Below are 14,061 nucleotides of genomic sequence, written 5' to 3'. Positions count from 1 at the left end.
CCTCTGCTCGCCTGGTAGCCAGTCGGACTCCAAGAAGTCTGACAAATAGAAAGACAGCCGGTCAGCTTAGCCGGCCAAAAACAAAGAAGTGAGCAAGAAAAGAAAAGAAGTCTAGGCGGTTACTGACTCTGACCAGCCGTCCCAAAAGAAAAAGAAAGAATTTAAACTGTACGTCCCCAAGTACGAGTTTAATAAAGACTGCAACTCCATCCTCATGGAGGTAAAGGACCGGCTGTCCATTGAGAAGCCGAATCCTATGAAGAGTTCTGTCCAGACACGGAACAAGAATAAATTCTGTCAGTTCCATGAGGAGGTCGGCCTTGACACCAACGACTGCTTCAGTTTTCAGCGTGCGTTGGACCGTCTTGCTGACAAAGGGATGTTGAAGTCCTACATTTCTAAGTCCCCAGCCGGGGCAAAAAAGAAAAACAAGGGTCAGTCCTCCAAGACTACCCCCCAGCCTGCTAGTAGTTCGGATACCGACAAGGAGCCGGTCTACACTATATCAGGCGGGTTCTCATGTGGTGGCCCTACCATCCGGGGCACCAAGAGCCATCTTTGAAAGATGGACAAAGATGATGATGAGCAGGCGTTTGCCAGCTCTTCCTTCCCAGACGTCTTGATCACTGAGAAGGATAGGGGCAGCGTCCGCCGCCCTCATGATGACCCGGTGGTCATTGAATGTAAGGTTGCCAACCAGCTGGTTGGACGGATCCTTATAGACACCGGCAGCTCATCAGACATCCTCAGCCTCCGGTGCCTGCAAAAGCTGAAATACAATGTCAGCAGCATGCATCCGGTCACCCACCCCTTGGTTGGTTTTGGGGGTGAGATGGTCTACCCAGCCGGAAGGATTGACTTACCCATCCGGCTGGGAGAGAAGGGCCAGGGGTGACGTATTGTCGTCAGATTCTTGGTCGTTGACGAGTTGACCGCCTATAACATCATTCTTGGCAGGCCCACCCTCAACGTAGCCAAGGCAATAATCATCCCGTCCCTCATGCTCATCAAGTATGAGAGGGATGACGGCTCTGTTGGTTCCTTGAATGGGGATCAGAAGACGGCCCGAGAGTGCTATCTCTCAGCCGTCCGAGATACCGTGGCCCCAGGCGGTCAGGAACCAATAGACCGTGACAACGTCAAGGATGCCGACCCAACTCCTGCCCCATCAGCAGCCGGAAAGAAAAGAAAGGCTCCTCTGCTGGTGGAGGTGAAAAAAGAGAAATAATAGAAATCACTGATCGGTGAACGGTCAGATGAGCTTCGTCCCCAACCGGCTGGCGAAAGCATTGATCTCGTTCTGGATGACAGCCGTCCAGAACGTACTGTTAAGGTTGGGACAATAGCTCATGTTACCTTGGGTGCAAGCTTGCACCTTCTGCTGAAGGAATTCAAAGACATTTTTGCCTTTGAAGTGGAGGAGATGCCAAGCGTCAGCCCGGATCTTGCTGTCCACAAACTCGTCGTGGACCCCAAAAAGAAGCCTATCCGGCAAAAGAAAAGAAACCACGACGAGGAAAGAAGTCAGGCGGCAACTGCCGAAGTCAAAAAGCTACTAGACGCCAGGTTCATTCGGCCTTGTAATTTTCCCGACTGGGTGGCCAATGTGGTCCTTGTTAAGAAACCGAATGGGACCTGGCGCATGTGTGTTGTTTACACAGACCTCAACAAGGCGTGTCCAAAGGACAGTTACCCGCTTCCAAAGATTGACAGTCTGGTCGATTCTACAGCCGGTCACGCCTTGATGAGCTTTATGGATGCCTACTCCGACTTCCATTAGATACCCCTGTGGAAGAAAGATCAAAAGAAGACGGCCACCGTCACTGATCAGGGGCTATTTTGTTATACTGTGATGCTGTTTGGCTTGAAAAATGCGCCTGCCACTTTCCAACGGATGATTAATACGGTCTTCATTAATTGATTGGGAGGAATGTGGAGGCGTACATTGATGATATGATAGTCAAATCCAAGATACAGGCGGATCACCTTGCTGATCTCCGAGAAACTTTCACCACACTCAGGTGGCATAAGGTTATGTTAAATCCTAAGAAATGCGTCTTTGGTGTTGAGTCTGGGAAGTTTCTCGGATTCCTGATTGAGCAAAGGGGGATAGAGGCTAAACCTGAAAAGATACAGGCGGTGATTGATATGAAGTCACCCCGTTCGGTCAAGGAAGTTCAGAGACTCACCGGTTGTCTGGCCGCCTTAGGGAGGTTCCTCAGCCGGTCAGGCGACAAATTCCTCTACTTCTTCCAAGCAATCAGGAAGAAGACCAGATTTGAATGGGGGGATGATGCTGAGGCTGCATTCCAGAGGTTGAAAGAGCATTTACATTCTCTGCCTAGGTTGGTCAGTCCTTTGCCTAGGGAAACATTGTACATGTATTTAGCCGTCTCAGACCATGCCCTCAGTGTCGTTCTCCTTGCTGAGCAAGACGGCGTGCAGATCCCGGTTTACTTCATTAGCCATGTTCTTAAAAATGCTAAACTCCGGTACCCCATGGTTGAAAAATTTGGCCTTGCTTTGTATATGGCATTCAAAAAATTGAAGCCTTACTTTTTGGAACATCCGGTGGTGCTCTACACGGACCAGCCACTCAAGCTGCCAATGTCTACCTTGGACTCTTTCGGGAGAATGTTGAAATGGGCTATTGAAATGCAGAGCCTTGAAATCACTTACGAACCAAGAAAGGCAGTGAAAGGTCAGGCGTTTGCCGACTTCATTGTTGAAATGACTCGTCCGGTGGCTCCGGATAACCTTGACCAGGTTTGGAATGTGTACGTAGACAGGAGCTCTACAAAGAACGGCTGTGGTGCAGGCGTAATTTATGACTCTCTTGAAGGAGACAGATTTGAATATGCACTACGCTTCAAGTTTCAGGCCTCTAACAATGAGGCGGAATATGAAGCCCTGCTAGCCGGCATACGCATGTGTAAGGCGGCAGGGGCCATGAAAATTGACGCCTACTCTGATTCTCAATTGGTCGTTAGCCAGTATGAGGGAAGTTATGAGGCTACCCATACGGCTATGATTAAATATCTTCAGGCAGTCAAAGAAGAGACCAAGGCACTTGAGGAATTCCGGCTGAATCAGGTGCCTAGGTCGGAAAACAACCAGGCGGATGCATTGTCAAAGCTGGCATCTTCCGCCTGCCATGATACGCCTCGGTCAGTCTTCTGGGAAGTTCTTGAAAAGAGAAGCATCTATGAGGATCCCGTTGGAATTCTGGACCGAAGCTCTACCTGGATGGATGGCATCCGGGCCTATCTCTCAGACGACACACTTCCTGATTTGCCACAGGAAGCAGCCGTCCTGAAAAAGCGAGCTGCAAGATTCGAGTTGAAAGACAGAGAACTCTTCTAGGCGGGGTTTCTGAAGCCTTTATTGAAGTGTGTTACCCCAGAAAAGGGGAAAGAAGTTCTCGAAGACTTGCACTCGGGATTCTGCGCCTCTCACATAGGCGGCAGGTCCCTAGCCGTCAGAGCCAGACGACATTACTTTTGGCCCACTCTTGAGGCTGACGCCAAGGAGTTGGTGAAGAAATGTGACAAGTGCTAAAAATTTGGCAAACTCATTCACCGTCCGGCTACTGATCTGACGGCCATCCACAGCCCAATCCCGTTTGCAAAATGGGGCATGGACATTCTAGGTCCTTACACGCCTGCTCCAGGCGGAAAGCGCTACATCTTGGTGGCTGTGGATTACTTCACCAAGTGGGTGGAGGCTGAGGCGGTTAAAAAACATCAAGACCTCAGACGTAATTTCCTTCGTTTGGAAGAACATTATCACACGGTATGGGGTACCTATGTCTATGGTATTTGATAATGGTCCTCAGTTTGTGACGCCTCAGCTAAAAACTTGGTTGAGAGATCAGGGGATCTCAAGCTATTTTGCATCTGTTGGCTGACCCCAAGCAAACGACCAAGTTGAAGCCTTCAACAAACTCATCTCAGACGGAATTAAAAAGAAAATAGAAAGAGCCGGTGGCTTGTGGGCAGAAGTTTGATCCATGTCCTATGGGCCATCCGGACAACGGAAAAAGGGCAAACCAGTGAAACCCCATTTCTCATGGTTTACGGTGCTGAACCGTCTTGCCCATCGAACGTTACGAGCCGACTCTTAGAGTCATGCTGTATGATGAAAAGGCAAAATGGAAAGCAATGCGCCTGACATTGGATTCACTCCCATAACGCAGGGGCAATGCCGCCTTGCGTCATGAGATTTACCGTCTGCGAATGACGAGAGCCTACAACAAAAAAGTACACAAGCGTCCTTTGAAAGTTGACGACTTGGTGTTACGAAAAATGGAGGCAACCGGTAGGGCCAATGAGCTGGGAAAGCTAACCTCAAATTGGGAAGGCCCTTACCGGATCTATGAGGAAGTAAGGGACGGCACCTACCGCATGGAAACTCCAGAAGGCAGGCGCCTGCCTAGAACTTGGAATGTAGACAATCTAAAAAAGTTTTACTTCTGAGAATGTAACTTTTTGTAAACAGTGAGTCAATTAATGAAGATTCAGTCTTTGTTTGCAAAATTGAGTTATCGTTTGATTATCCATCCGGGTAATATCCAGGCGGATTCCCCATCTACCTAACTAAGTTCGATACTTAGTGAAGGTTACATTTGTTTATCCGCCTGGGTAATACTCGGAATCCCTTGTTTATTTAAGTTTGATACTTTGTTTATTCAACTGCTTGACTATCCGCATATCCGTTTGGGTAATATTCAGACGGATTCTCCATTTATCTAACTAAGTTTGATACTTAGTATGATCAAATATTTGCCTGTCCGTCTGGGTAATACCCAGACACTCGTTTGCTTAAAAAACTAAGTTCGATACTTAGTGTAAATTTAATACTGACTAGAAACTAAGCACAAAAACGTTTAGTGGCTACGCAACCGGTCTCAAACAAGACCAGAGGCTAAAATGGCCGGATGATTGCTCATTTTATAAAATCGCCTGTCCCAACAGGGACAAAGGCGTCCGACGACATCCCTCCGGGTGCAATCGTCGCAAAGAACAAACTATTTGCCGGTTCTACGTATCCATGCAGACGATAAAGATTGAACGACCAAATTGGTCAACTCATAGCCGTCTGACCAAAATAACCTATGAAGAACGAATAAGTTCCCAGATACCGGATGCCCATAGGCATCAGTCGGTCGCCGGCTGAAGTTCTCACAGGTTATTTATTCCAAAAATTGCACCTCACCCCAATTGGGGCAAAAGAGTTCAATGGCTATGAAATCTCTACCAAGATGGACATACGTCGTCTGTGTAGTGACCGAAAATGCCTGTTGGTGTACGGCTGTGCACTTGGTTTGGGGCAATCACTACTCTGATTGATTGACTTACAAATATATCATGCTCTTTGCAGCATCAGACGTTTTCAAGCCAATCAACCAACTCCACTTGAAACCAATCACACAGCCGTCCAAGGGCAAGGACAGCCAGGCTATTGACTAGTTAGGCAAGATATCGCCGCATGCTTTTGATAAGTTAGGCAAAAAAAATGAAAAATTAAAATTTGCACAAAATAAAAATTCAAAATGATCAAAATCGACTCAGTCGGTGCATTTCATAAAAGTTCATCCAACCAAATGGTTGTAATGGATCAAATGTTAACCGAACCCCGTCCGGGAGAAAGAAATTGTTAATTAACCCGGCTCTACAGCCGGTAAATACACAGATACTCTCGGCACGCAGGCCGGGAAAAGCAAGTTTTGGCATACATCCGCTGAATAAAAAGAAAATTAAAAAAGCAAAGATTGGCATACTGCCGCTGAGGGGTCACTTCTGGCCTGCAGACAAAGCCTCCTGGTCCTCCCCCTCCTCTTCACCATCTGAGGGTATCTCCTGTGCTTCACCAGGATCAGGAAGATCAGGCGCGGACGGCTCATTGTTGGAGTTGACCGAGGCTTCGAAAGAGGCAGGCTCTGGCTCGCCTTGTTCTCTCAAGTACACCACGTACTCGGCATAGCGTTGCGCCAGTGCCTAGATGCTATAATCAGCGTCTGGGTACAAGGCAGCCCAGGAAATCTTCATACGGGCGTCGTTGTCAGCATCACTCTCAGCAATAAGGCGGTTTTGTTCCGCCTCCAGGGTTGCTGCAAAGTTTTTCTGAGCTTGAACAGCATCCTTCTCCAACCTCTCAACCTTGGTCTTCAGTTTGCCAAGGTCCGCCTGGGCCTTCTTGAGCGCCTCATCAGCCTTTTTGGCGCTCTCGTCCGCCTTCTTCTGGGCCTCCTCCGCCCCCTTCTTGGCCGTCTCAGCATCCGTAGCCCGCTGGTCGGCCGCCTTCAGATCTAGCTCCAGCTGGTGGATTTTAGACGTCTGTGTCATAATTATTGCTTTAGTTTCAAGTTCATTTACGATAGTCGAGTGTAAAGCAATATTATCAGCGTCTATGGCGGACTTCTTGGCCCTTTTTACCTCTTCCCGTTTGCGGGAATAAGGACGCTTGAGCCCGTCCACCCGCAGCATGGCCTGCAAAAAGTCAGGCGGGATAAGTATGGCTGGCGGGATAAGACACTTCGAAAAAATAAAATTAAATTGACAAGTTTCTTACCTCAGCCAGAAGGGATAGAATGCGTTCAAGATTGAACGTCTCTATCCCAGGGATATTGTCCTTATCCCTCTTCCGGACGGCTTCCAGCATGGCCTTGGCGTGCTTCTGGACGTCTGGCCAGCGGGGAGATTGATCTGCACCACAATCAATACGTGATGAGTGCGAAACTAAGGCAGCACCTATCTGTTGCCGACCGTCTGAGGATGACGTCTGTTGGGAGTGGGATTTCACCCGTAAAGGCCACCCCAACTCAAGCGGGGATTCAAAAGGGTTCTTACCTTCAGAGCCGGCCAAGCGGGAACCGATTGCAGGCGTGGTGAACCCCGCAACTGCTGATAAGGGGTTGACAAGATCAAGGCACACGCTGCCGCCTACCTTCTCGAGTCGCCCCGATATCCGCATCTTCTTAGCCCCGGCTGAGGCACCAGGTGATGCAGAGGTGGACTTTTTGATCTTGTTGAGAACGGCAGGGTTCTCCTCCCTAGCCCGTTTGAGTTGCTTCTCAAACGACTTTCCAACCTCTCCTCCCTGAAAAAATAACCAAAGTTAAGGATAGCATCCGGGAAAATGATTTTAAAGGGTCAACGTATGAAAGGGTCAGGCGTTTGTTACCTTGGCCTTGAGCTCAGCCGCAGCTTTCTCCGCAAGATCTTTGCGGATGGTTGCAGAAGACCGTTTAGGAGTTTTCTGCGACTGCAGCATTTTTAGAGCTTCATCTGCAAAAAGAAAGAAATTGGTCAATATCTTGAATCAATTTCGATAGAAAAATACTACAGACGATATAAGCTCAGGCGCATACGTTTTGTAAACATGTGCCCTAACCCGCAGGCGGCTAGAAAACACTCATTCCTGAACCAGGTGCTCTTGGGGATCCAATTTTTGGGGACTTTTATTGTTTCCCCGGTAAACAGAGTTGCGTCTGTGAGGCCGAAAAAGTCTGCCTCAATTATTTTTTCAAAATCTTCCTCTGGGATCCGGGGAAGAGCGCACTTCCTGCCCAACAAGTCGGGCTTCTTATTGTACAGACGGAATTCATAATTTTCCCGTCTGGTTGGGGCTGACATCAGGTAGATTCTGTGCTTCCAGCCATCGAACTTTGAGACCATGTCCAAGGTCATCATATATTGCGGCTGCGTGGTTAGAGTGTACCACGCCCTCCAGCCGCCTGGGCTTCTGCTAAGATAGTGCATGCTTGCAAAAGCCTCCCAGCCGGGGTTAAGCCCCTGGAACTCGCAAGCGGCAACATACCTCAGAATGTTGGTCCAGGAGTTGGGGGTAAGTTGCCAGACCCCAAGGCCGTAGCCTCTCAAAATTGCCTTCACCGCCTGGTGAAGGGGGAAGCGAAAGCCGGCTTTGAACGCCGCCTCATAACAGCCAAAATAGCGTTCTCTTGATCATCCCCCCAGGCGATGGTGCCCAGCTGAGGCGGCACCCGGATCTTATACCCGTCTCCTAGCGGGTGCATTCTCTTAAAATGCTCTAAGTTCTCCCCCATCTGGATTCGGTCCTTGGAGGAGACGTGGATGTTGAAGGGATCTTCCTCCTCGCTATCTGGAAGAGGGGGCAAGTCATCGCTGATCTCGGAGGTAGAGGCGGAGCTGTCACTCTCCGTCTCCCCCTCGCTTTGGTCCATGGGGGCAGAGGCGGCCTCGTCGCCGCCTTGGTCGCACTCTTCCAAAAAAGAGTCTGCAGGGGTTGAAGGGGCTCACGGAGGGGATCTCTCCAGAGCCGTCTGGTTTCCCTGACCAGACGTTTCTCCCTCAGGCGTTTGGCCGCCTGAGTTTTCGCTCTTGTAATTCGGGTCCGTGGCCGTCTGCATTGTCCGAGCCATGGTGTCCTGCACAGACACATAACTGGTCGGAATCCATGGCAAAGGGTGGTCCCAACACCTCGAGCCGGCACTCCCAGTCCTAGACTCAGCCGACCCTGGTGACCGGCTGGACTCTAACCTAGGCTGTGCCGTGTGTGTTGGTGATGCATCCATTTATTGCAAGAAATATGTACAAGCGGTGAAAAAAGAAAAGAGCTGAGAGAGACAGAGACGGTACTTTTTGATTTGGTATCTGAACGTAGACGGGACCGGCTGTATTGCTGAAGAACAAACTTTCTTACTCGCGTCTGCCTCAAACAAGTGACTTTTGCTCTCTCAAAGTTTTTCTCTCTAGGAAATTTTTGTAAACGTACAAAATTACGAGGGTAAAACGGCTATATATAGAGGGTAAATTTAGGGGCATTTCCGTAATTTACCCGGAAGGTGAACGGTTACTCTGTAACGGTAAAATTACCGCCAACCGGAGCGTGACATGTATCACAGATGCCACGTCGCGTGCCACGTCAGTTCTGTGAGGGGCAAATGTGTAGGGTAATTTTACCCTACCACGTGGCCCAATCAGAAGGTTACACGTGTCAGCCCTAGATTGTTCTAAAATGGACCAATCCTTGCTCGACACGTGTCATTCCCTAAATCAAGGGAAAAGGCGGCCTTCAGGCCCAAATCCCGAGAATGCCGCCAAACGGCGCAGCCCACCAATGATTAGAGTTCAGTAACCTAACCAGGGGCACAATTCCCAAAGACCCTATAAATAGGGAGATGTCCCTCATTTTGAGGGCACGTTTTTGATCATTTATTGCACACTTACTCTTTGATAGAGACATCCTGAGCTTGGAATCCGAGCAGATCCCTACCTAAATTTCCGCACCTTTTTTCTCCCTTCAAGTTTCTAACTTGTGCGTCGGAGGCGGAGCACCACCCAACTGGTGTCTCCGTTTGTTTTGCAGGTACAGCTCACCCCGGATCAGTCTTCGTGTTGTAACTCTCCCGAGGGACAAAAACACCCAAAACACTTAGATACGGCACTAATTAGATACGGCACTGGTACACTTGGATACGTTGGAAAAAAATTACTTTTAAGTGTGGGTACTAAAAGATTCGGAAGTAGTAACGTATCTAAAAAGATTCATACGCCACTGGTACTATCTAAGTATCTAAGTGTATTCATATGGCACTGGTACATTTTTACATAATCTAAATATGTTATGATACGGCACTGGTTACATTTTTTTAGATACGGCACTGGTACTTAGATACGGCACTGGTTACTTCTACATCTTTACTTCGAATATTGATGATTATGTATGATTATCTGCAGTGTTCTTTGTTGCATCTTTCTGAAACTACTTTGCCTCTTTACAGATACTTCATTGCTCCAGTGACGGATGATGAAAAGGCTCATCAGCATGCTCTGCTTAGAAAGATCCTCACTGAGTCAAATACTTTCCATTTCTGGAACAGCTTAACTTCTGGTCTAGTTCCGGAACCATATAGTATGGTAGCAAAGATAATGAACAAGTTTTGTATACACTGCTTGGATATGCTATGAAAATTCATTGCTCCAAGTTTTGAGCTTAATACAATTTTGAGTTTAAACCTCAAATCTCATGTGCCCACATAGAAACATAATTCTCAAAAGAGATAAATTTGCACACATGTTGATACATTAATTGGACCTTATTACAAAAGTAAATATGAATGAAAATTGTACCAAAAAAAGGTTATATAATGAAACTTCATATCAATACCCACTAACAACATATTTTACCATGGGTTGTTATATTTAAAAGAAATCAAATAAAATAAAATAACTGTAGTCATATTAATATATAAATAGTTAATAAAAAGTCATGGAATGAGCATTTACTTGTAGCATTTTGAATTTTTGGCTACCCTTGCACTAGCTCGTAAATTCTTATTCCTTTAGGGTTTTTTTTTGTTTTTATTTAAATTTTTTTTTAATACACTTATTATTTATGGGTGTTATTTCCAAATGCATCTCTCCTATAATTGGTAACTTTTCATTTGTTTTGTGTTTATTTTTTTATTGCAACACTTTGACTAGCAGCTTTCAAAAATATTAAAAAAAATAATAAAAACATTTTGACTAGCACAAAATTAATGTTAATGAATTGCCTAACTGGTTGGGGAATTAGCAACTGATGTAAAAATTAGTGCATGAATAATTTATGTTAAAAATAATGGATGTGAGAGGAATATTATTAAATGTGTGAGTTAGGTAAAGCAGGGATTATGTGAGTTGAGTTATATAAGAAATTGTGAGGTATTCTATTAAGGAAGTGTTGAAAAAAAAAAGAAAAGAAAAAAGAAAAGGGGAATGCAAATGCTGGCACAATATTTTAATCCGTCTTATCCCTAAGGAGGAGAATACAAATGCTAGTAATTCAAGCCAATTGGCAGCACTATGTAACACTTTGTATAAAGTCATTTCAAAATGTATGGTTTATCGAGTGAAATTTATATGGAATGAAGAAGTGCGACAACCAATAAAGAGCAATGTTATAAAATGTTGGAAAAATGCAGGAGTGATGAGAATTCTAATAAGTATACAAAAACTCAAGAAAAAAAAAGAAGGATGTAAAAGGTGTGAGAGCAAAGGTGAATAGAAACCTGTATGCAAGCTTTGATATGAAGGAAGTTAAGGGAAAAAATTAATTTATTAACTTGCTTGTATTAGATACAAAAAGATGCAAGATATTGGAAAAGTCAAGTGTAAAGGATATTGACCAAAAAGTTCTTATTAGAGACAAGGAGATACATGATGGATGGAGGTCTTACTTTGATAAGCTATTCAATGGCGATCAAACCTAAGATATTGGTGATACAAGTGTCTCTCATGATATGGTTAACCAGGAGTTTATGCAAATGATTCAAAAGGGAGAAGTCAAAATTACCTTCAAAAAAATGGGATTGAGAGAGCGGTTGGCATGATGACAATCCTATTTAGATTTGCAGATGTTTTGGAAAAAAAGGAATTGGATGATTATCAACTATGTACAACTAGATTTGAGGATTGATGTAATAAGTTGAAATAAAATATTCTCAAACTCAATTATTACTTTGGATTTTGGATAAGATTAATTATCCATTTAATACTTTCATAAAAACGAATTATATGCACATATTTTGAATATTCTAATATAATCTATATTCTATACTAACGTATATTTCTATATCAAAAGGCGTTAGTTCCTAAGAATTAATGTTCATGTGTCACGTAGACCCCCTCACTACACCACGTCACCCTCACAACTATTCATTATGCCATGTCGATCTCCCTTCCATTTGTTTTGCATTGAATGTCATGCACTTAATTTTATTTTTTATTTTTTAAAAAAAAGTTCACCACAAGATTTGAACAAACAACCTCTAATTTTAGAACTAAGTATTTTACGACCAAGTTTGTATGTAATTATTTGAAAATAAAAAATATTAATATAAAACAAATGACAATATGAACAACAAATTTAATCCCTATACCATATAAAATAAAGTACAAGATTACTCTTATGAATAATGTTGTGTCAATTATACCCTTTAAAATGCGTAATAACTTATATACCTTCATTAATATGTACAAGTTTTTTAAATGAATATAGTGTCAGGACAAATATACCATATAAAGTGTTTAATTACTTGTTCCTTGTTAATGATAATTACCTCTTTTTTTTTTTTTAATGTGTGGACATTTATACCCCTAAATATATTTGTTTACATATTTTCTTCTATTATACTGCCAATAACTAAATTTGTGAACAAAGGTCAACCAAAAGAGATTCTAGATATGGCTAGCTTCGCGCGCATTAGATGCCCTATATAAATAATCAATTTCATGCAAAAACTCGGACATTACCCGGGCCCAAAAAACTAGTTGAATATTGTAACCAAAACAATAGTGGATTGCCCTTACACATCTTCATTTTTCTTTCGTCTCTCTCCGAAGAGATGAAGGGATTAAATTCCTCTTACACATCCTCATTTTGCTTTCATCTCTCCCCTAAGTGCATCGAGCCTAAACCTCAATCAACAATCACCACAAAACCAACCACCAGTGCCACAACCACTCACGCCACCACAACCACCACCCATGCCACCATGACCACAACCACCAATATCCACCATATCTGCCCACAACCACCAAGAGGTACCAAATTTTTTTGTGTTACCAAAATCTCAAACAAACCAACAAAAACAACCATTTTAAAAAAGACCCACAACCTTCCCTCATCGGCAAAAAGGTGGTGGTTTCTTTTTAAATCCGGAACCAGCACAACCGGCGCACAAAACCGGTCACCCAAGACGATTACTGGTTTCTAGCGTTAGTTGTCCATGGTAATTGGCGTCCAAAACCGGTTACCGCAATTCCATGCCATTACCTCCAATCCTAGTCGCTCATGTCCTTCCACCTCACAGGCGCCGCTTTTCTTCACCTCGATGTACAGCTTATGTTGTGGTTGATGGTGATTAGGAAGTTGTGGTTGATGGTGATTAGGAAGTGGTGGTTGTGGCCCTAATGGGTGATGAGAGAGAAAAAAATAAAAGAGAAAGATGAAGATGGGGAAGGGGAAGGGGTATAGTAAGGGTATTGGTGTCCATTCACCTTAAATGTTGGCGGTTTTTATAAAAGATGTTGACGATATTTAACACCCCAAACAATATTCTGACCAAAAAGGAAAAAATCGCTCCGGAGAATTATTTAGCCGCCCACATCCCACCCACACATTTCATTCTTAAAGTTCCAATCCTAACACCAGAGAGGCTCAACACGCACATGTGTGAGTGGAATAACATCCAACCCCAAATAATTTAAAGTACTTCAATATATAAAGAAGGAAAACACTCTTTATCTTCTAATGTGGGACTTGAACTTACTTGTTTTTTCCACTCATTTCTTTCAATTTTGACGAGGGGAAAACTATGTCGTTATCTAATCCTCCCTCGTTCAAACTAAATTTGTAAACACTTAACAAACCTAAATACGAGTATAGAGGAAAGTCAAGGGTCGAACCCAAAGGAACGATAATGTTCAAATGCTTTCGATTTGGGTGCCTAAGCTAGGTCGAAGACGAAGGTAAGAGAGAATACTAACAACTAACAAAACAAGTAACCAAGGAAATAAAATACTAGGAACGGGGATCAACCAGTAATCATGTTAATTGCAACAACTTGGGAAGATCATGCCAATTAAAGGTTGTGAAGACTAATGATAAGAGCAATAAATTGGAATCAAAGAGCTATCTCCTAATTGTTAAGTAGGGTTCACTATGAATAACAAACTAAGAGAATCACAATCAAAACCAATCGACAATTGCAATTCCTAAATCAATTGTTCACGTCATTAGCAATTACAATGTAATTTAGCATAATTCTCAAGGCCTAATTGAATTACACACATGCAAACCTTCATTAATAACTTTAATCTCAACAATCAATCAACACAATTCCCAAATTAATCACAATTAATCAACTATACAAGTTTCACCCAATTCCTAGCCAAACAACTATTCAAGAATCATCATCTATCAACTAACAACTATGGAAATCAAGAATCAATAATATATCAAGAACACCTACACTAATCAAGAGTCAAACATCAAAATTAAATCAAACAAACATGAAATTAAACAAAGCAATAAGGT

At 43.8% G+C, this 14,061-nt stretch overlaps 1 protein-coding gene across 2 annotated transcripts in view; it reads left to right on the top strand.

Annotated features, from left to right (window-relative positions):
• The window catches only part of LOC110691583 (uncharacterized protein At4g19900-like), a 40,279-nt gene extending 28,976 nt beyond the window's left edge, over positions 1 to 11,303 (top strand). The window contains exon 6 of one of the 2 annotated variants that reach the window (XM_021868523.1): positions 9,764 to 11,303. In XM_021868523.1, coding sequence (XP_021724215.1) covers positions 9,764 to 9,950 — 187 coding nt within the window. In that variant the 3' untranslated portion in view covers positions 9,951 to 11,303. The remainder of the gene's footprint in view (positions 1 to 9,763) is intronic. The other variant, XM_021868524.1, reaches the window with a different exon arrangement.
• Positions 11,304 to 14,061: the final 2,758 nt, after the last annotated feature.

This window comes from Chenopodium quinoa, unplaced genomic scaffold (genome assembly GCF_001683475.1).
Source record: "Chenopodium quinoa cultivar QQ74 unplaced genomic scaffold, ASM168347v1, whole genome shotgun sequence".
In the NCBI taxonomy this organism is placed as follows: Eukaryota; Viridiplantae; Streptophyta; class Magnoliopsida; order Caryophyllales; family Amaranthaceae; genus Chenopodium; species Chenopodium quinoa.
The sequence above is the reverse complement of the archived record's forward strand: the minus strand, read 5'-3'. Positions and strand labels throughout refer to the sequence as shown.